Here is a 21,352-nt window from a genome sequence, read left to right as displayed (position 1 = left end):
ATCACCCAAACTGGAAACAATGGAAATTTCCAGCAAAGAAGAAATACATTAAAGCCACTCATTTGACGTAACATAATGCAGCATATGAGAATGGCAATTACAAAAATTGTGTAGCAAAATGAAAAATATAATATGTAACATTAAATTTTAAAAACAGGATACAAAAATTACATACAGATTATAAATACAAATACAAATGTTAAAGTACCCAGGAAAAATACAACTGAATGGAAACCATAAAAGTTACAATGTGGTGAGATTAAGGGTAACATTATGACACTATTCCCCTAACTTCCTGTATTTGTTATTTTATCTTCCTATAGGGGCACCTGGGTGGCTCAGTCAGTTAAGTGACTGCCTTCAGCTCAGGTTATGATCCCAGGGTCTTGAGATCAAGCCACAAATCAGGCTCCCGGCTCAGCAGGGGGCCTGCTTGCAGGGGGCCGTCTTCTCCCTCTGCCGCTCCCCCTTCCCGTGCTCGCCTGCTCCTTCTCTGTTAAATAAATAAATACCTTCTTTAAAAAAATCATCTTCCTATAAAGGTTTGATCTTGTAAATGAATTGTAGGCTTATTTAAAAAAAAAAAATCCAGCAGTACAAACTTGCCTTAATTAGAAGAAAAAGTCTCTGTCCCATTGTCCACGTAACACAGGTCATATCATATGTCATGTTATTTTTTATACAAATAAAATCATACCATGTATACTGCCCATAATTTTTATTTCGATTGACACCTCTTGGCTCAATTCATGGAGAAACCTCTTAGCTAGTTTCCCTATACCCACCTTTGCCCTTCTTCTGACTGTTATCAAAGTGGCCAAATTGACCAAATAAAAAGCAATTTTAGGGGCGCCTGAGTGGCTCAGTGGGTTAAAGCCTCTGCCTTCAGCTCAGGTCATGGTCCCAGGGTCCTGGGATCAAGCCCCGCATCGAGCCCCGCATCGGGCTGTCTGCTTGGCGGGGAGCCTGCTTCCCTCCTCTGTCTCTGCCTGCCTCTCTGCCTACTTGTGATCTCTGTCTGTCAAAAAAATGAACAAAAAATCTTAAAAAAAAAAAGCAATTTTACTTTATTCTTTTTCATGGCTACATAGTACTCTGCTGAATGAATAATACCATAATTTATTTAAACAATCCTCTATGACTGAAGGACATTGAGCAGTGAACATTCTTGGATGTATATATTTGTGCACTTGTATATCTATTAGGTAAATTCCTAGAAAGATATTTTATGAGTCAAAGAATATGAACATTTAAGAATTTGATAGATGTTTCCAAACTGACCTCCGAAAAGATTATACTAATTTACAGTCCCAGCCGATGTCATTTTAGAGTTTCATGAATGCTCATCAGCATTGAATGTTATCAACTGGTTTAGCCTTTACCAATCTCATAAATCAACAATGCCGCCCCATTTAACTTCCACTGACTTAATTACAAATGAAATGAAACATCTGTTTCTTTATCAATCATTTGTTGTTCTGTGAGCTCACTTTTTCATATATTTTGCCCATTTCATAACTGGTCTTTGGTGTTTTTTTTGAATAAAGTTCTGTATTTTGATCGAATAGATCTCTGTATATTGAGGAAACTCACCTGTCTTATGAGCCACAACTATTTTCTACATTTTTCTTCTGTGAATTTTTTTTTACAGTGTCATTGACAGTTCAGAAAGCTTTAATTTCTAAGGAGTAGAATTCCATATTTTCCTCTTTGCTTTTGATTTTCATCATACTTAGATCTTCTCCACTCCGAGATTATAAAAAATATTCACTAATGCTTTCATCTAGTACCTTTAACTATTGTGTTTTTGATTCTTAAATTTGTGACCAACTTGGAGCTTCTTTCGGCATAAACAGGGAGGTAGAGATTCAGCTCTCTGCTCTCTACATGGCTGTTTGGATCCAGTCATCACTTATTAAGTAGCTCATTTCCCCACTGATTTGAAATACGAGCTTTTACAATATACTAAAACCCCTGTAAACTTGGTCTATTCTTTTTTTTTTAAACTTGGTCTATTATTGAACTATATTATGTTCCATTGATTGTGGTCTATTACTGCACCAAAACAAAATGTTTTAGTTTTATAATTTCAATAACTGGATATTTGATATCTGAAACGCTTTATTTTCCGTAATAAATAGCTAAAATTTTAAAATATATAATAGAACAGGATAAAATTTACCTCCTCACCTTCCCCTCCCAAGTGTGTCTACCACTTTTTCAGGGGCATTTGAAAGAGAGCCCAGCTCTCCCAAGGAGAAAGTTTTAAAACTGATACTTCAAGAAGAATTAAAGTGGTTCCGCTCAGAAGTAACAAATCTAAAGAAGCGTCACAGAGTTACCGATTGGGTGAGGCTCCTCTTTCTTTTCCAACTCGGTCCTTGCCTCTTCCTCACTACTATTGCCCACCCGCTAACGCCTGCCGCGCTTCCCAGATCAGCCTCTAGGTGGCGCGGCGGAGCCCGTAAGCAAGTACGGCCCGACCGACCACCCAAGCCACAGCAAGGCGGTCATGACGTCACGTCCGGTCCGGGCGGAAGTCCTCTGCTGGCCGACAGGGAAGTATCAGAAGGCTGTGCTATGGCAGGTCTGGAGGCGTCGCTCCCGGGGAGACCTGACGCCACGGTGCCCCCGCGGTAGACCGACCAGGGTTGCGGGCTCCGAGTCCCGAGGTGACGCTCGAGGGCTGAACCGGGGCTTTAGAAGTGAGCCTGGGAACCCTGACGGCCCCTGTCGAAGCCGCTCCCAGACTCTGGGCTGGTAAACTGGCTTTGCCAGGGCTTTCCCGGAAACGGGTCCGCCTGACATCCGACCGCTCCTACAGGGGATGGCGTGGGCGAGGATTTCCCCCCTTCACTATACCAGCAAGGCAGGTGGTAGCCCTGGACCTAGAGTTCAAGGGCGCTGATTCAACCTAACATCGCCTCTCTACCGCCGCAGGGATGGAGGGGTCTAAAACTTCCAGCAGCACCATGCAAGTGAGCTTCGTGTGCCAGCGTTGCAGCCAGCCCCTGAAACTGGACACGAGCTTCAAGATCCTGGATCGTGTCACCATCCAGGAGCTCACAGGTCAGGGAGACCCTTGGAAAGAGGGTGGTCAAGATCGTGGGAAAAGGGCAGCTTTGGAGCTGTAGGTCTTAAGGTGGCTGTCTTTGTAATCTGCCACAAACTTGCTGTGAACTTAGGAAAGTCATTTCATCTCTCGGGCTCCCCGTTTTCTAGTCGGGAGCATGAAGGAGTTCTGACAGTGTGTGCTTCTGAGAGCTTCCTATTTTAAGGAAGGGTCCTTAGTTTTCTGCTTTTACTGTTTCAGAGTAAAGGAATATGTATATATAATAATAAACAATTTTTGTTGAGGCCTTACCATATAGCAGGTGCCTTACATGCATTATATCACTTATCCCTGCAACAACCCCAATGGAGGAGTACAGTCATCATTTTACAGCTGAGGAGTTGAGGCTCAGAGAGGTTAAGTGACTTATCCGGTAGCCAACATTAGGTAAATGGAGGAACAGTGTCTTAAAGTCCAAGAAGTGAGATGAAGTTAGAGACAAAACAAAGAAAAGACTGAATAGGTAGTTTAAATAAGCTCTTGGGTCCAGAGTCAGCCTGTTTGGATTTAAATCATAAGTGTCATTTACTAGCTGGATGGCTTTTTGCAAGTTACTTTTACTTTTTAAGCCCGGGTTTCTTGGTTTCTTTATCTGTAAAATGTAAAATGACCTTAGGGTAATTGTAAGGATTGGATATGATGAAGAACATAAGTACTTAGGGATATGCTGGGCAAATAGTACTCAAGTGTTAGCTGTTATCATTGCTACCAATTTCTCTTTTTTTTTTTTTTTAAAGATTTTATTTATTTATTTGACAGACAGAGATCACAAGTGGGCAGACAGGCAGGCAGAGAGAGAGGAGGAAGCAGGCTCCCCGCTGAGCAGAGAGCCCAACATGGGGCTCGATCCCAGGACCCTGGGATCATGACCTGAGGTGAAGGCAGAGGCTTTAACCCACTGAGCCACCCAGGTGCCCCCTAATTTCTCTTTTTGAGTGGAATTAACTCTTATATATATATATATATATATTTTTTTTTTTTTAAGGTTTTGTTTATTTATTTGACAGACAGAGATCACAAGTAGGCAGAGAGGTAGGCAGAGAGGTAGGCAGAGAGGAAGGGAAGCAGCCTCCCCGCAGAGGAGACCCCGATGCAGGGCTCGATCCCAGGACCCTGGGATCATGACCTGAGCCGAAGGCAGAGGCTTTAACCCACTGAGCCACCCAGGCGCCCCTCTTTAATATATTTTTAACCTTTCACTACAGAAAATTTCAATCATTTGGTCAAGGGAATAGCATAGTGAACTCCCTCATATCCGTCACCCTGCTTCAGTGATAAGCCACATTCGCCATTCTTGTGTTCTCCATATCTTCAAAAATGTCATGCCTTTAAATGTACAAATCTTAGCTGTGCATTTTTGACAAAACGGATACACTCGTGTAACTCAGATCATTGGGATGTAGAAAGGTTTCATTTTCCCAGAAAGTTCCCCCGTGTTCCTTCCAAGTTATTCTGGAGGAGAGGAGATGTTAATTTTTGTTACGGAAAACTTCAGAGTATAAAAGGAACCTCACATACCCATCACCTAAATTTAATGCATATTTAAATCCTGTTTCATCTATACCCCCATCTATTCCCCTCTCACCCCTAATTATTTTGGAGGAAATCCCAAACATAAAGATACTGTAAATGTTTTGGTAAGTATTTTTGAAAGATAAGATGTCTTTTTGTCTTTTATTTTTATTTTTTAGGACACAAAGTTTGCTTTAAATATTTTTGAAGGGGAAAGGACACTATACTTCTGCTCAAGAGAAACATTTTTACAGTCTTGAGGTCTTTTATTTTGCTTACATTTATCATGCCATGAATTCATAGGGAGTGGGTTCCAGCAGCTCAGGCTCCTTTCCGTTGGTTCTCAGAATGTGTGCTTCTTTGGGTGAGGCGGGCTGACGCTTCAGTTGAACCCAAGTACCTTTGTCTTTGACTTCTTTCTTTTTCTGATCATTTTCCGCCACAGCCTTCATTCAGGAAGCTATCTTGGCTCTTTGAGTGTTTAATATGCTCAACACGTACATTAATTCTCTCGGCAAGAATCTTGCCCTTGTTTGTTTACAACAATGCCGACAGCATGCTGAGGAGCACTGTAGACTCTTCCAGTTTTGCCATGGTAACGTTTGTGGGGCAGTCCTTTCTGAACAGCGCCCATTCCCTTGATGTCCACTGTATCACCTTTCTTGTAAATTCGCACGTATGTGGCCAAAGGAACAACTCCATGTTTTCTAAAAGACCTAAAGAACATACAGCGGGTACCTCTCCTCTTTCTCTTTGTGTTGGTCATTTTAGCGAATTACTGGAAGATGGCAGTTCTGCTAAGATGTCTTTTTAAAAACACAATCGTGATATTACATTGGGAAAAATTTAAAAAATTCCTTAATCTAAAAAAAAAAAATTCCTTAACCTGATTTAATGGGGGTAAGGGGAGGAAGACAAAAGGTTTATCTATGTGCAGATGGTACTTAAAGGAAAAGGTGGAGGTGGGAGTGGTGATGAGGCTTTTTTTTTTCTTGTTTTCCCATACTTTCATACACACTCCAGCTTTGTTAAGACTCTTTCTAATTCTGATATTTTCCTTGTCCTTAGCTCCATTACTTGCCACTGCCCAGGTGAAACCGGGAGAGACCCAAGAGGAAGAGGCTAACCCAGGAGAGGTATGAAACACTGGAATGCATGCCTGGTTTATATCTGTTGTCCTAGCTAATTATTAATATCCACTCCTCTTCATTCTCAAAAGTAGCTTAGTTTGGACTAGAATATGATTACTCTAGCCAGAAAGGATCATCAGTATTAGAGAACATGTCATTTTTGTTTATTTAAAGATTTTATTTGAGAGACAGTGTGTGCACATGAGCGGGGGTTGGGGAACGCAGAGGGAGCCGGAGAAGCAGACTTCCCGCTGATCAGGGAGTCCAACTTGGGACCATATCCCGGGACCCTGAGATCATGACGTGAGCTGAAGGCAGACACTTAACTAGTGAGCCCCCCAGCACCCCAAACATGTCATTTTTTTAAACTGTGATAACATCCGTGATAATTTTCTTTGTCAAAGGTAGATGTCTAAGTATTTGATCACACATAAATTATATCAAAGTATCAAAAGCATATAAATTATCTACTTTGTCGTATGCCATGGCAAACTTCATTGCAGTCTGATACGGCTTTTTCCTTGTGCGGTGTTTCAGGGCATTCTTCCCCTACCCCTAACTGGCAAGTGTTGAGAAAATGTAAATTTAACTACAATGGAGTATAACATAGTTGGGAGACGTTTCCCACAAAAAGTCACATGGAACTTGGGGTTTGTCTGTACCGGGGTCCTCTCTTAGTGCACATATCTGAGGATGGGCTAGGTAATACCTATTTCTTGAGTGTCTGGTTTATCAAGTCCAGCAGTTATCAATCAAGGGTAAAACCAGATAGTTCTGAGGCTGTTTGGGACTCCCACCTCCAAGCTGCCAGAGTTCTAACACCCTCTTATTTCCTTCCCAGGAGCCATTTCTTGAAACTCGCCAGGATGGTGTCTCTCGAAGATTCATCCCCCCAGCCAGGTGCCTACCACTCCCCAGCCCCCTGTTGCTTGCCAGAGGCCAGTAGAATTTTAATGGAACCCAGAATTGAGACCTGGAGCCAGGTGGTAGAGATAAATCACCTAACCTTTCGGCTCTTCCAGAAAAGATATATTCTCTTATACCTGGCCCAACCCTTTCCCGTGTTGGTTTCCCCTGTAGCCATTCACACAGTGGGAAGGGACAGAGGAGAGTCTGAGGGAGTGAATGACGATAAAAGAGATGGGCTCTTGAAAAGCTTTAGAGTATCATGTGTTGTTAGACGTTCAGGTTCTTAGTTGTTGATGCATGGGAAGGCTGCTGGTGAGGGGTATAAGATTTAAAAATGGACTTTCCTGATTCTCCTTCCTTTTCTGCTGTAGACACAAACCCACGTGTCAGTTTTTGATGCCCCCTCTCCCCTCCTTAGTCCATCCAGGCCAACCTTCGAGCTGAGTGCCCCTGTGGAAGACCAGCATGGCCTTCCCTTGGGAGAGAGGTACCCTTGGGAGGTCAGTCGGGCTAGGAGTGCGTATGCGCCTTGAGACCCCTCAGCCGGTGCTTGAGAGTCCCTGCCACTGACACAGCAGTCGGTGGAGGAGGCCTCTCTGCTCCCTCATGTGGCCCGTGGGCGGGGGGCTGTCTGCAGGATGATGTCTACCGAAAGTGCCAACAGCTTCACTCTGATCGGGGAGGCATCTGACGGCGCCACCATGGAGAACCTCAGCCGAAGACTGAAGGCAAGTGGGCAGCGTCGCAGCAGCAGGCCTGGCTCCTAGAGCGGGTGGCCTGACAGGTCGTGGGCACCAGGCCCTACTCTGACTCTCCCCCACCCCACCCTTCCAGGTCACTGGGGACCTTTTTGACATCATGTCAGGCCAGACCGATGTGGACCACCCGCTATGTGAGGAATGCACAGATACTCTCTTAGACCAGCTCGACACTCAGCTCAACGTCACTGAAAATGAGTGTCAGAACTACAAGTGAGTGCCTCTAGAGCCGGCACCGGGAACCTGAGGTCTGGATGCGAGAGCTGTCCCTACGCTGAGACGGCCTGGCTCTGACCCAGGAGCTGTGCTCAGGTAAACAGCATAACGGGCTCCCTGCGGTGAGCATGTTCTACCTGTGCGCTCGGCAGGCGCTGTCTGGAGATCTTAGAGCAGATGAACGAGGACGACAGCGAACAGCTACAAATGGAGCTAAAGGAGCTGGCATTGGAGGAGGAGAGGCTGATCCAGGAGCTGGAAGAGGTGGAAAAGAACCGCAAGATGGTGGCGGAAAATCTCGAGAAGGTCCAGGCTGAGGCTGAGAGACTGGACCAGGAGGAAGCTCAGTGAGTGGTCACCCTCTTCCTCTGTCTTCCTGGCCTCGAGGCTCCAGGACAAGTGGCTTCTAACTGAATGTGTCTGTGTACGTCGTAAGCTGCAGTCACCTGTCTTTTGGCAGCTTGTCTGCTCCAGATCCCACATACTGTTTCCAGGCCCTGTTTCTTTCTTTCTTTCTTTTTTTTTTTTTAATTTTTTATTTATTCATTTGACAGAGATCCCAAGTAGGCAGAGAGGCAGAGAGAGAGAGAGAGGGGAGGAAGCATGTTCCCCACTGAGCAGAGAGCCCGATGAGGGGCTCGATCCCAGGACCCTGCGATCATGACCTGAGCCAAACCCATGAGCCACCCAGGTGCCCCTCGGGCCCTGTTCCTTGAGGTCTGTTGAGAGGATTCTATATGAGGGGGCATGCCCAAGTAAGTGAAAAAAGTGTTTCGGTTAAATAGCGGAGAAACGAGGGTTCTAGTTGCATTTCCATCGTGTAGGGAACCGTAAGTCAGCCACCCAACCCGCATCCTGCTATGGAAAGATGAGCATGGTGGCCTACGTTCGTTCTTTCCTAGCCCCAAAATTTCACTGGTGATCCTGCCCTGAGAGAACCCTCTGTCCAGGGGAGGAGACCCAGTGGTGGCACTAACTAAAGTGGGGGAGGTGATGGACAGAGAAAAAACTAATTTTTTCAAAGTAGTGAGCAAGTTCCCTTGGAAATGGTGTATCTAACTCTAAAGGACTGGTAGGTGCATAGAAGTGAGGTTCTGGTAGTTCAGTAACGGCCATTTCAAGGAAAAAGCCACTCGTAACCCCCTCACCTCCCTTCTGTAAAGGATCAGAAATATGAGAAGCGCTTGGCCCGGGTTTAGGAAAGTCCTGTTTTCCTCTACCTTTTGCATGCGGGCAGCTGGAATTTAAGACCTTTCTGTCAGGCAGAACAACTAGGGCCTGTATGTTCCTTTGAATGGGATCTGTGCCAAATGGAAAGGATGCTGTAGCTAGGTCTCCCCATAACCACCAGACTGAACTGTTATGCCGGGTGGTGAGAGAGAAGTTTCAGTCCTGAACCAGCAGCCTTCAGCGGCCCCCTTGCTGTTCACAGGTACCAGCGGGAATACAGTGAATTCAAGCGACAACAGCTGGAGCTGGACGATGAGCTGAAGAGTGTGGAAAACCAGATGCGCTACGCCCAGATGCAGCTGGACAAGCTGAAGAAAACCAATGTCTTCAATGCAACCTTCCACATCTGGTAACGCGGGCTGGAGGGTGAGGAGGGCCGGGGGCGCACTGCACGCCTGCACCTTAGCTGCCGACCGCCAGGCCGGGGTGTCCGCCTCCCACCATGTCGGACTGTACACAGTCACCCCATCCAGCCTGCCCTCGTTCCCTGTGATGGGATAGGCACCTCCGGGGTTGGAACTCTAGAGCTTGGTGACGTCCACTCTCCCAAGGAAAGGAAAAGATCTGAGCCCCCCAGTCCCACGAAAACCTTGTCATCTGCCCAGGTGTTCCCCTTAGGATCACTGGTGTATTTATTTGACGTTTTGTCCATTTAACTAGTATCTGTTGGGCAACTCGTACATGGCGGGCACCGTGTTAAGCACCCAAAGGGCAATAGCACACAGCGTGCTCTCTACCTTCTGGTTGCTTAGAATCTCGTGGAAGGGATGGCTGTGTGATAGCCTGTTGTGATGCGGCATGGTGACTGTGACCCCCGGGGTGGCGTCGGTGGGGAGCTCTGGGGCCGTATAAAGGCACTGGGTGCAATTTGGGAAGGCCCCATGGAAAGTTTGCCCCAGGGGAGGTTGATGTTTAAGCTGAGACATGAAGGGGAAGCCTGCAGAGGGGGATTGTTCTTGGCGGAGGAACATCATGTGCAAAGAAACAGAGGAACGTGGGGGTGGTGAGTCCGGAGACCTGAAAGGAGCTTATTGTGACTGGAGATTGAGTGTGAAGGGGAGAGTGACAGGATATGAAACTGGAGAGTGACCAGTTCTCCAAGGAGCTCATAGACCTCATGAAGGGATTTGGGTTTCATCCAAAGGGCAATGGAAACCACTGAAGCAATTTAGGCAGGGAGGTGACTTAATTACATTTGCATTTGTGAGTGGTCGCTTTACCCGCGCCGTGGGAAGTGTTGGCGGTGGTGGCGGGGAGAGCAGTGCCAGTGGTAAGGACACTTGTCAGTAGGCCTCTAAGTGGGAAAAGATAGAGCAGCGGCACTGAGTTTGGAAAAAAGTGGATAGATTGGAGAGATTTAGGAAGTCCAGTCAAGAGGGCTTCGTGTTTTTTGAGGGGAGGGAACAGAGAGCGAGCATTCAGGAATGATGTCCCCCTTTCTACTTTGGCATCTGAGCACAGGCGGAAAGATGACGACTCACGTTTGGATGTGTATTTAAAGTGCCGAGTAGAGGGGCTCCTGGCTGGCTCAGTTGGTAGAGCACGTGGCTCCTGATCCTGAGGTCGTGAGTCCAAGCCCCGAGTTGGGCACAGAGCTTACTAAGTAAATAAAGTGCCCAGTAGAGCTGAGGTATGTGAATGGGGAGATGAGGAGAGAGATTTATGCAAGGGTTTAGGTGCGAGCCGGAAGCCTCAAATTGCTGAGTGTTAAGGTCTCCCCGTGTTTCCCCCCACCCTCCCGCCTTCTCCAGGCACAGTGGACAGTTTGGCACCATCAATAACTTCCGACTGGGTCGCCTGCCCAGTGTTCCCGTGGAATGGAATGAGATCAATGCCGCCTGGGGCCAGACGGTGTTGCTGCTCCACGCCCTGGCCAATAAGATGGGTCTGAAATTTCAGAGGTAAGAAATGCCCCTCGCTCCTGGGGTGTGGCATGTCCTTGATGTAATCTGTATCTCCAGTGGGAGTCCTCTGCTGGGGCAGGAGCCCTTGCTCCCAACACACTGAGGGTTTTCTGTCTGTGGAGACTCTGCTTCTGATCATCCCCCTTACGACAGGGCTCTCCACTCAGCCAGCAGTCCTTGAACTGCATGACCAGCTTCTCCAGAACCTTGTGGTTCCTCAAGCTGTTTTCAGCTTTTGTTTTTTTCAGCCTAAACAAAACCTACATGTTCCAGTGAAAGGCCCCCCAGCCAATTATATAATAAATGTAGTTGGCTCAGTAAACAACATCTTTTAAACACGGAGTCTATGGGGAGTCTATGGGGAGATGAGGGAGAGGGGTGGGAATAATAAAAGTTGTCCTTGGGAGGATGAAGCCTGAAAATCACTGGGTCCTAACATTCCAGTAATCACTTCAGCAGGAGTCCTGTATCCGTCTCCGTGTGCATCTCCATTTTAGGTATCGGCTCGTTCCCTATGGAAACCATTCATATCTGGAGTCTCTGACAGACAAATCTAAGGTATTCTGGGAAGCCCCATTCTCACTGGAAGGCAGAATCCTTGTACCTCCTGAGGGAATGGTTTCCTTTTGATAACAGCATTTCTTAGTTTCTTTCTTAGAGGTATCTCATGATCCCATGTCTTGTTCGGGGTCTTGTCTAGGTCAGGATTAGCCCTTTGGGGCCTAGAGACATAATATAGGTTCTTACAATCTGTTGAAAAGGGCTAAGGGCAGATCAGAGGAGATGTATGCTGGGGTGGGAAAGGGATCACCGTGAGATCAAGGGTTTAATTCATTTCCAGTGATGGTGAAGCAGTTCTTGGTGGCTCGTATTGGCCCAAGTTTACTGTTTTCCAGTGGAATACGGACAGAACACCACTCGAGGGATTGCTAGGCTTGGGAACAATCGCTGGTAGCCAGTCTCAGTGCCACCCCCTTAGCTGATTCTCTCTCTTCCTGGCCAGGAGCTGCCATTATATTGTTCTGGGGGGTTGCGGTTTTTCTGGGACAACAAGTTTGACCATGCCATGGTGGCTTTCCTGGACTGTGTGCAGCAGTTCAAAGAAGAGGTAGAGAAAGGCGAGACACGTTTTTGTCTTCCTTACAGGTCAGTATCCCCTGATGTGGAATGAACATGGAGTAGGACCAAATTGAGCAGAATTGAAGGGACAGTAAGAATGGAAGCAAAACATAGTGTGTAAATAAATGGTGGGAAAGCAGAAAATGCTGCAGAGTCACATGACACTGATGGGCAAAGACGGATTCAACATTCCTAGCAGGACTGAATGTGACCACTTGGTCCCTGAGGAGAAAGAATATTCTCTTTGGGGCTTTGGGGGGATTTTCTTAGCACAGAGGTTAAACCAGTTCTCTGATTCCCGGAAGCTTTTCCCCTTAAGCCCTTGTAAATAAATAAGAATGCTTCCTTTGGTCAAATTTTATGAGAGCCCAGTGATAGACGGAGACCTTAGTTCAAGAGAGTAAGGCCAAGCTGCTTCTGTCACCCCAAAACAAAGCATTTCTTTTCTTCTGCCTCCCTTCTCTCCCCATGAGTTCAGGGATGCCTAGGAAAACAGTCAGGAGTACTATAACCCCCATGTACCCTCTGCTGCAGGCTTCTCATTTGTTTGGGTGTGTGTCCTGTCCCTGTACCCCATAATGACAATGAGGCTCTTGTGACAGCCTTCTTGATGTTTGGCTTTCAAGCAAATCCAAAATACACTACCATTCCTTGCCAAGAGTTCTTTACTAGATGAAATGACGTGAATGGTCCCATGACCAAGTCCCTGCCCATTTGCCTGAACTGACTTACCTCGGATCTCAGTTGCTAATGAGCTCTGCTGTGTCCGTCTACAGGATGGATGTGGAGAAAGGCAAGATTGAAGACACGGGAGGCAGTGGCGGCTCCTATTCCATCAAAACCCAGTTTAACTCTGAGGAACAGTGGACAAAAGCTCTCAAGTTCATGCTGACAAATCTCAAGTGGGGGCTTGCTTGGGTGTCCTCACAGTTTTATAACAAGTGACTTTTTCTGAGGAAGATAAGTTTGCCTTAAAGGCTTTAAATTTTGTTTTGTTTGCAAAGAGAAAAAAGTATTTTAAATTAAATTCGGGTACTATTAAACAGCACATGTTTACAATACCAAAAAAGAAAAAAAAATCCACAAAAGACACTTTATTTTAGGATATCATGTGACAGTTTCCAGAGCTACAACATGCCTTGTACAGCTACCAGCCTTTGTCATAGTTTTGACTCTTAACCCCATACCTCCCTTGCCCCCTTCCCCTCAAAACTAATTTAAATTTGCTTTTGTTGTTGTTAATGGAGTTGAATTGAGATTAATGTATTTTCACTGGGTTTTATCTCTCTCAACTTCTGCACTTAAAATATGAACTAGAAACTTCTGTCTGCACTGAGACGACGAGATGTGTGAGACGCACAGTTGGATAATGTGAGAGAGTGACACATCAGCTTTGGTCACCAGGTGGTGTGATCAGAAGCTTGAGATTTAACACTTGTCCTGTCTTAGTTCTCGTGCTGACTGCCTACTCTGCTTTCTGTTAGAAAAATGAAATGGTGTTTGATATTGTCTGAGACATTATGCAGAGATTTAATTATTTGTAATAAAAGTTTTAACTGCAGTCTGGTAACTGCCCAGAGGTGTACTGTTGGGCTTTTTTGTTGACTAAGATAGAGTACTTTATATTGTGGGAGTGTTGAGTTCAAGTGCAGTTTGTGGAAATTCTGTCGAAACATGTTTAGAGATGGATTAGTGTTATTTTTAAAAAAGACTCGTGGAGATAGTCCGCTGTAGAGGAAGCCCCATTTGTGTACATCTCAGTGACAGAACAGAGATGTTAATCTAACTTGAAGGGGAGATAAAGGCTGCCTCCTTGATGATCAGTCAAGGTCACCCAAACAGTCCCAGTTTTCAAGCCCCTGGTTAATACTCATTTCCATGTCTGGTGTCCTCTCTCAATGAAGTGAACAGTTAAGGAAAAGCTATAAATATCTTGTTAAACAAAAACGAACCAACTTCACTAATGTTCTGTCTCCTCCCAGCTCCTTGACATTTTCAGTCTTGATAACGGCGAAAAGGACATGCTTGTCAACTTTAACTCTCTCTCTGGTGCAGAAAAAGGAGCATGAAGTTGGAATACAAAACATAGTCCAAAAAGATACTCGGAACTTCTGTATCCTGAGTCGGAGAGTACACAAAAGGAGGGCTGAGCGCGGTGAGGAAGGCTGTTTATACTTGGTGGGCTGAGCGCACCTCACGTGTTGGAGGCACCTCATGTGTTGGAGCCAGCGGAGGCCCTCAGAGCTCTGGGCTCCAGGTGGGGAGGAGCCGGCCGCTGTCGGGCAGGAGTGTTGGCTCCCACGCTGTGAGTCAGGATTGCGTAAGAGAGCTCAGCGATGCTTTCCAAGGCAATGCCTGTGATGCTGTGCAAATGCCCCACAACCTACGGAAGGAGACAGATTCTGTATTACTAAATAACCTCACCGTGTTTTAGCGCACAGACAGACACATCCCTTGGCCTGTTCTCTCAAGCCATATGTAAATTTTTTTGTTTCTCTGCATTTGCAGAGAAGATGAAATCCAGATCCCAGTGTTTGCCAATGGCCAGGTGACATTCGGATCCCTTTACCCTGATAGTGTGAGCCTGGAAAGTTTCTGCTAGACATTCCATTCTGCTGGAGATAAGGTCTATGAAATATGAAGACGGCATTGGGGCCTAGACATTAGCTTCTACTGGGGAGCGCACACTTACTGGACCTGACCGTAATAGTGGGTTGTCATCAGGAAGGGAGAGGAACAAGCTGAATGTCACCCTCCATTTCCAGTTCCATAAGGGGAAAACGAGAGGGCTTTTCAGGCCTGCCCTAGTGTTCCCGCCCCCAAATCCTGCTTACTCATGCTCATGCTGGGTCTTGACTTATTTTTTCTAAGTTGTCTTCTCTTTTCCCCTAACCGATGGGAGAATGCTTTCTATTGAGTGCATTCTGACCACACCAGTCCCGCTCAGTGGTGCGCACCTGGCTCCAGCACTCGTGGTTTTGGATGAAAGCACTCGCCGCAATGATTCCTACCGCCAACAGCATGAAGTCTTCCTTCACTGAAACAAACTTTTCCCTGAGTGATTAAAACCACATTAATTTTGGAGCTTGAATGGAACTTGACCTTCCAAATCCGAGGGCCATGGGACTTCACCTATGAGTTGTTTATGTTGATCATCTTGGACTTTTTTAGATATTGAAGGAAATGCCCAAGTGATGGCTAATTGGCCTCCTCCCCCAACCCACCTGGGATCAAAACCTGAGCCTTCTGACTGGTTTATCGGCCTTTGTTGTCCCATCTGCCTCCCTAACACATGTAACTGTGAGCCTTTTCACCAGTCTGACTTTACAGTAATCAAACCCTTTTGTCTAAGTCGCAACCCTGTGACTGTCTTTTTTTCCTAAGCGACTAAAAGGCAGTCCAGTAATCTCAAATTGAAACAGCAGTAAAGGAAGAACTATGAAAGAAAGTATGTTAATTACCTGCAGTCATTTAAATTTAAAAGCAAAATCCTTTCGGGTTTTTGCTGCTGGGGCTCAGTCATCTGCATCCAAGCAACATACTGGGAGTTCATTAAAACCAGTGACCTGTGCAGGTTATCTGTGGACTGGATGCCTTATTGAGTAAATTCCATTCCCGTGGTATGTTCTCGAGGTGTGCTTCAAACACTGTTTCTGGAAGGGGCCTACCCGAAGGAGTTGGCTTACCCTTGCAGCTGACTGGGTACAGAGTTTTCAATGGAAGCCCTCAGCAGGCTCTCATATATGGGTTCATGCAGGAGATAGACAAGGTCAAGCAGGGTCAGGCAGGTTGCGTGCAGCTGTGTGGCTGGGACCAAGCAGCCATTGTATCCTAGATGGAGTATGGGCATGGCAAAGAGCGGTAAGTGGGTCCTCTCTGATCACTATCACCGTTGACGTGTGACACAAAACTCTTGAGCTAATGTTTTCTACTGTAGGAAACCTCTTTAGACGGAGGTCAATTTTTTATTTTATTTTTTATTTTATTTTATTTTATTTTTACAGACAGATCACAAGTAGGCAGAGAGGCAGGTAGAGAGAGGGAGGGAGAAGCAGGCTCCCCGCTGAGCAGAGAGCCCGATGTGGGGCTCGATCCCAGGACTCTGGGATCATGACCCGAGCTGAAGGCAGAGGCTTTAACCCACTGAGCCACCCAGGCGCCCCTAGTTGGAGGTCAATTTTAAAGGATAAAGGGGAAGATAGAGAAATCTCCATCTGCCATGTACACACAATTAGAATATATTTGCTTGCTCCCCTCTTATCTCATCCCTCTCTAGAAAATCACCTCGTTGATCCTGTAATAAGAGAGTGCCCAGTGAGACCAGACAGACGCTGACACCTGAGTCTCCATCCCTGACAGGTACCAAAGGAACACGGGATTCGGTCATCCCAGGCTTCCTGACATTTCCCACTGGCCGGTTCTGCCCACTGCTTCCAAAGCCCTGGGCACATGCTTATTGCCTTCTACGAAGATGCCAACCCACGCCCCCGACACAGTAGATACCTAACACCTCCAGAAGCATCTCCACATATGCCAGGGGAGTGGGCAGATTGATCTGGAAGTTCAGGGACTTCAAAACATCAAGCTCAGACTCCAGCAGTTCTTCTTTACTGTGCACATACCCTAGAGCCTGGAGGAAATTCAGGACTGTAACGTTGCTGATGATCTGAGCAAAGAAAAAACAGTGAGAGAGAGAGAAGGGTGTCAGACGAAAGGTCATGCATCTTGGCGTAGCATACAAAGCTTTTCAGTCCAGCCCATGCCTTCATCTTGCCGTCTCTCTTGGCAGTTGGCCCCTCACGCCCCACGCCTGTCACACAGGATTACTTGCAGTCCCTGAGACCGTCCAGCTCTCCAAGCCTGTACACGTGCGGCTTCCTGTGTCTGGATCTCCCTCTCCTCCCTTTCCTCTCTCCCTGCTTTCCTGAACACCTCTCCCTCTTTCCTAGCATCCACCCATCTCCTACCCACGCCTACCTACCCCCCTTCAAGAAGTCGTTTTCTTTAAATACACTTGCTTGACTTTCCAAGGCCAAGGAGGTACACCATAGCTGTCTGTATTTACACTCATCAGTGCGCACTCCCACGTTATCTGCCTGCGTGTCTTCTCCCATTGGATAATAAATTCCTTGAGGGTGCTGGCAATATTTTCACTTCTTGTACCCATGGCACCGAGTGCAGCCTCTGGCCACAGAAGACAGTGAATCTCTGTGGTGGGAATGATATTTTACCACACAGGCATCGGGTAGGGGTATGGAAACATTTTATCCCCTATAAATGTAACCATTTGTCTGTAACACTGATAGGCCTGTTGGCAATTCAGGCACCTTACGTAAACTGTCCTTGAGTCCAAGGGGAGGAAAGGTGACCTGCATAAATGATGGCATCTGTCCAGCAATTACACTTTGGGAACAGAACTGCAGGCTATTAAAGAACTACCTGTGTGTGTGTGTGTGTGTGTGTGTGTGTAGGAGGTGTGCTTATTTAGGAAGCATAATTGCACTCTGGAATTTCTACAGGAGTCATAACACCTAGCTTAGGAGGAGGTTTCTCACAGTCGCCTGCGGACGAGCTGGTTTCTGCTACCACGCAGGTGCCCAGCTCCTTACTTTGTAGTGGAAGGAAAGTTTGCTTGCCAGTTGAACACATGACACAAGACGCAGGATAAACTTGCTGGAAAGCTGCTCTTTCAGAACTTTCAAATTCTGAGGCTCCTTCTTCTCACTCAGCTGGACCGTGGCTTGCCGGTACATATTCTCTGCCTGCTTAACCATAAACCTAGAAGGGAGGGAAGGGGAGTAGTCAATCCACACTCACTCAAACTAAAGGAAGTTTGTGCAGCAAGCTCTGCCCTATCTCCAGTCTCTAGTCTCAGTCCCTGGCTGAGAAACTGGACATTTGCAAGCAGTAGAGGGTGCCAAAGCAGGTCTCGTGCTGAAGGGTGACTGTCGTGGGTTTTTTTTTGTTGTTGTTTTTTTTTTTTTGGTTTTTTTTTTTTCCTTTTTAAGATGTTTTAAGTGTACGTTAGTTCTTCTAAGAGGTACCACTCACACAGGCCTACGCCTAGGGCTTTACCTTTCTAGGATTTCTACAGCCTGGTAGCTCACGGATTTCTCCAGACACCATTGTTCAGACAGGAGAAAAACAAACTCTGCCGAAACAAGAGAGAAGAGACGAATTCACAAGGTGCAACCAAAACCATTCTGTGAACTCCTGGCATTGTGTAAAAGCCATGATGGGGCCAAGGAAAGAGGGTCAGGGGGTGAGAAAGGGGACTCAAACAACCCAAGCTGAGCTGAGTTCCCTTTCCTGCCAACAAGCAGATCAGAGGCATGAAAAGGAGACTGACTGAACGCCAAAGACAAGGGCTTTCCAAGCCCCCTCAGTGACCCTTGAGCCTTCCTGTGGGTCCCAGCTGATAAAAGGCTTGGCCAGCTACACACAAACATACCAGCTGGCCGAGTTGGCCTCTACACCATGCTGGGAACCTCCAGCTTCAAGGGAGATTCTTGGATGGATTAAAAACCCTAACCCCTATATTCTGTTTTCAGTGGAATGTTGACAGGAACAGAAAAAGGCCCTCCTGGAGCTTCAATATTCTTTACAACAGTGTTTGTTTAGTAACCGCCCTCTAGAGAACTCCCATTGCTTTGCAAACACGATTCACCTTACAGCTGGACACCATCTCCCCACCACCAGTTTGTTGGGTGAATCTGTGGTGGCTGAACTTCTCCCCAGGAGCAAGTCCGTTACTATGGAGTGGCTAGTTTGGAAGAAATATCCCCTAGATCAGGGAACATAGCCCACTTTGGGGGAGGGGGGGGGCAAAGTCAATGGGAAGGTGGGAAGGGCAAGATACCTTGGCAAGATCTTAGGCTGTCTCTGTTTCTCTTTGAAAGAACAGCCCCAGATAGAATTCTGTTTAGTTTGCAATCTCATTAAGAGGGTCAAAACAAGGGTAAATGTTAGTTCTTAACAAAGGAAGCTCCTGTAGAACTTGGGACTTTTAGCACTGATCAGTAAAGTTATGCACAGTCGAATGACCATGTGTCTTCAGAGAAAGTTTGACTTTCTTAGGTACATGGAAGTCATGCTAGCACAGAGCTGAACAGTCCGTTTGATGTGTTACACATATGTACAAAACTTTACTGTTACAGAAACTAAAACCCTGCTAGCAGTGGCCAATAAGAAGATTAGCTTAAGCAGTTAAGCAAAATGCCCTAGAACACATAATTGTGTGTTATTAGTCCTTTTATTTGCTGGAGTTTAGGCTTCCTTTCTGTTTTGTTTGTGAGTATACAGTTGTTTGGTTTTGTTTTGGTTTGGGTCTGAATTATCTGGGCGATTGTTTCTATTTTCTAGTTTAACTTGCCAAGAAAACTGAGGTAGGGTTAGGTGCAATGCAGAACGATTATGCCTCCCCGCCCTACTGGCTCTCCATCCTGCACTTATAAACACATCTATTTACTGAAAGACCCTCCCCTTCTATCCTTTTAAGCTACCGCTCTTTATCTCCCTAGTTTCCATCACTGTTAACCTTCTTGAAAGGCTGGCTTAAACCTGCTGCTTCCATTTCCTCGTGAATTCCCTATTGTTCTGCAGTTTGGCTTCTACTTTTCCCAATTTGCTACAACAGTGATCTCAAAGGCCAGCAACTATGTCCAAATTATTAAATAACATCACCCCTTTGCAACCTTTATTCCATTGTTCATATCCCTGAGGCATGTGAAACAGCTGACCGTCATCCTTCTGGAAACTCTTGGCTTCCCAAGGTGTCTGGGTTCTGTTCCTTCCTCCCCAACCATATTTTTAGTTCCCTTCCTGACTCTTCTTCCTACTCCAATTGCCTGAACACAAAATGTCTCCTAGGGAACATTTTGACCTTGACCTGCTTCTCTTTTCTCCCTCTCAGACTCATTCTCAGCCAGTTTTCAACAGTATCATTATGAAGATAACTCCTAAAACTTTATCTCCAGTTCTGACTTCTCTTCTGACTTACTTTTTAAACAGCTCACCAGAAACCCTACTTTAGATGTTCTACAAGCACTTGAAACTCAGTAGGTCCAAAACCAAATCTGTTACTTTCCCAAACAAAGGTCACGTTTCCTCCTGGTTTTTTTTTTTTTTGTTTTTTTTTTTTTAATGAATGTGTGTGTTTCTCTTAACAGCACCATATACTCCCATTCTCTTAGGCTCAACCCTTTGGCACAGTCATCTTTGCCTTCAACACCTCTTAAATTCATCCACTGCAGAGCTCCAGATTTTATCTCTGAAATGTTTTTAATCCATCCTCCCTTGTCATTCCGTCTGCCCTGTTGCCTAACTACTGACACAGACTCCTCTGGTCTACCTCCCTCCTCTTTCTCTCTCTACTCCAAACCATTCTTTACATCAGAGCCAACATAATCTTTTTCTAGGGCAAAGGCTAAAGTCACATCACTCCCATATTTGAAAACCTTCAATGCCGTCCTGTTTCCCTAGTAAGCTATGTATAAACTCTTCCCCTTGGCATTCCACACGCAATGTCTCCAAACTTTTCTGGTCTTAATTTCAACTCTTCTTCCACACTCACTCCAAGCTTCTCTATGTCCATAGCTTTACTCGGTTATCATACCCTTTTGGTAGAGACGCTGTCCCCCTCCTCCACCTTCGCCAACCAAAATGTCATCCTTCCTCAAGGTCTACCTGAATTCTTACCCTCACTTCTCCCTATCACTCCCTTCGATTCCCACAAAAGCTTCTTTTATCTGGCATGTCACTTATCTAACCGTCCTTGTTGTCAGTTACAGATTTGTTCTAATCTGCACCTCCGTTCTATCCCGCTCTCCCCCAAGTGGTGTGGGTAAGCACCCTGTAGGGGCTGAAGTCAAGGCTGGGGTGCTGCGGGATCTCGTCCGTTACCACATCCCCTGGACCTGGCATCTAGTAGTTACTAACAACACTTATTTGGATGAATAAGGTAAACGGTGACTCAAAGACGGGTGCCCCCGGTCTCCCATGAAACTCGTTCCCCAGCCCGGCGTCCACACCCACGATCCGGGTCTCCCTGAAGCTGCCCATCCGGCCGGCAGCCTCCTGCACGGCTTGCTCATTCTGCTGCGCCAGGTGGAGCAGAGCGTCTTCGATCGTCTCTGTGGCGACAGCTCCGAACTGGAAATCACTGAGGGAGGCCAATCTTGACCTCACAGGTCTGTCCATCTTCAGAAGCCTCGGGGGACACCTGGGCGACCCACTGGATCCATAAACCCACCCCCTTAGCTTCGCTCCAGGCAGAATCTTTCGCCTTCCGTGTGCTTGTCTTCACCTCAAGGGCGAGGAAAACCCAATGCCCACTGAGGCCTCGAGCCCTCCACAGCCTTTTCCCGCCCCAACGGCCGCGGACCCCTCAGCCAATCAGAAAGCTCGGCCGCTTGCCACCTCCCCTTTCGCCCCCACCGCTCTTCCGCTAAGGCGAAGAGCCGC

General features: G+C 46.4%; 2 protein-coding genes and 1 pseudogene across 11 annotated transcripts; 1 reads left to right on the top strand and 2 right to left on the bottom strand.

The window, feature by feature from the left end:
* The first annotated feature begins 2,537 nt into the window (after nucleotides 1-2,537).
* Nucleotides 2,538-13,465, top strand: BECN1 (beclin 1). 8 transcript variants are annotated; one of them, XM_032871704.1, is made up of 13 exons: nucleotides 2,538-2,672; nucleotides 2,941-3,069; nucleotides 5,693-5,760; nucleotides 6,596-6,654; nucleotides 7,082-7,150; nucleotides 7,301-7,391; nucleotides 7,498-7,634; nucleotides 7,790-7,984; nucleotides 9,070-9,216; nucleotides 10,619-10,768; nucleotides 11,269-11,329; nucleotides 11,775-11,917; nucleotides 12,667-13,465. In XM_032871704.1, the coding sequence occupies exons 2-13, from the start codon at nucleotides 2,943-2,945 to the stop codon at nucleotides 12,833-12,835; spliced, it is 1,416 nt and encodes a 471-aa protein (XP_032727595.1). In that variant the 5' UTR covers nucleotides 2,538-2,672; nucleotides 2,941-2,942; the 3' UTR covers nucleotides 12,836-13,465. The 8 variants fall into 8 exon arrangements, with proteins under 8 accessions (XP_032727595.1, XP_032727596.1, XP_032727598.1 ...); XM_032871705.1 differs by having other exon boundaries at nucleotides 2,538-2,705; XM_032871706.1 differs by lacking the exon at nucleotides 2,538-2,672 and adding an exon at nucleotides 2,683-2,760.
* LOC116875893 lies at nucleotides 4,904-5,449 on the bottom strand (annotated as a pseudogene).
* Nucleotides 13,466-14,102: 637 nt separating the features above from the next.
* On the bottom strand, nucleotides 14,103-21,286 carry CNTD1 (cyclin N-terminal domain containing 1). 3 transcript variants are annotated; one of them, XM_032871713.1, is made up of 7 exons: nucleotides 20,920-21,286; nucleotides 17,966-18,041; nucleotides 17,500-17,668; nucleotides 16,394-16,556; nucleotides 15,577-15,721; nucleotides 14,848-14,944; nucleotides 14,103-14,273 (listed from the first exon to the last, which is right to left on the bottom strand). In XM_032871713.1, the coding sequence occupies exons 1-7, from the start codon at nucleotides 21,086-21,088 to the stop codon at nucleotides 14,103-14,105; spliced, it is 990 nt and encodes a 329-aa protein (XP_032727604.1). In that variant the 5' UTR covers nucleotides 21,089-21,286. The 3 variants fall into 3 exon arrangements, with proteins under 3 accessions (XP_032727604.1, XP_032727605.1, XP_032727606.1); XM_032871714.1 differs by lacking the exon at nucleotides 20,920-21,286 and adding an exon at nucleotides 20,505-20,525; XM_032871715.1 differs by lacking the exon at nucleotides 20,920-21,286 and adding an exon at nucleotides 20,463-20,482.
* Nucleotides 21,287-21,352: the final 66 nt, after the last annotated feature.

Source organism: Lontra canadensis, unplaced genomic scaffold (genome assembly GCF_010015895.1).
Source record: "Lontra canadensis isolate GAN:19392208 unplaced genomic scaffold, GSC_riverotter_1.0 scaffold43, whole genome shotgun sequence".
Lineage (NCBI taxonomy): Eukaryota > Metazoa > Chordata > Mammalia > Carnivora > Mustelidae > Lontra > Lontra canadensis.
This window is presented reverse-complemented; position numbering and strand designations above follow the sequence as displayed.

Coding starts and splice junctions, on each gene's coding strand:
- BECN1 (XM_032871704.1), top strand. CDS start 2,943: ATGGAGGGGTCTAAAACTTCCAGCAGCACCATGCAAGTGAGCTTCGTG. Junction 3,070..5,692: donor CACCATCCAGGAGCTCACAG/GTCAGGGAGACC, acceptor CCTTGTCCTTAG/CTCCATTACTTGCCACTGCC. Junction 7,985..9,069: donor CTGGACCAGGAGGAAGCTCA/GTGAGTGGTCAC, acceptor TGCTGTTCACAG/GTACCAGCGGGAATACAGTG.
- CNTD1 (XM_032871713.1), bottom strand. CDS start 21,088: ATGGACAGACCTGTGAGGTCAAGATTGGCCTCCCTCAGTGATTTCCAG. Junction 18,042..20,919: donor CAGGGAGACCCGGATCGTGG/GTGTGGACGCCG, acceptor TTGTTTCGGCAG/AGTTTGTTTTTCTCCTGTCT. Junction 17,669..17,965: donor GCTGTAGAAATCCTAGAAAG/GTAAAGCCCTAG, acceptor CCTCCCTTCTAG/GTTTATGGTTAAGCAGGCAG.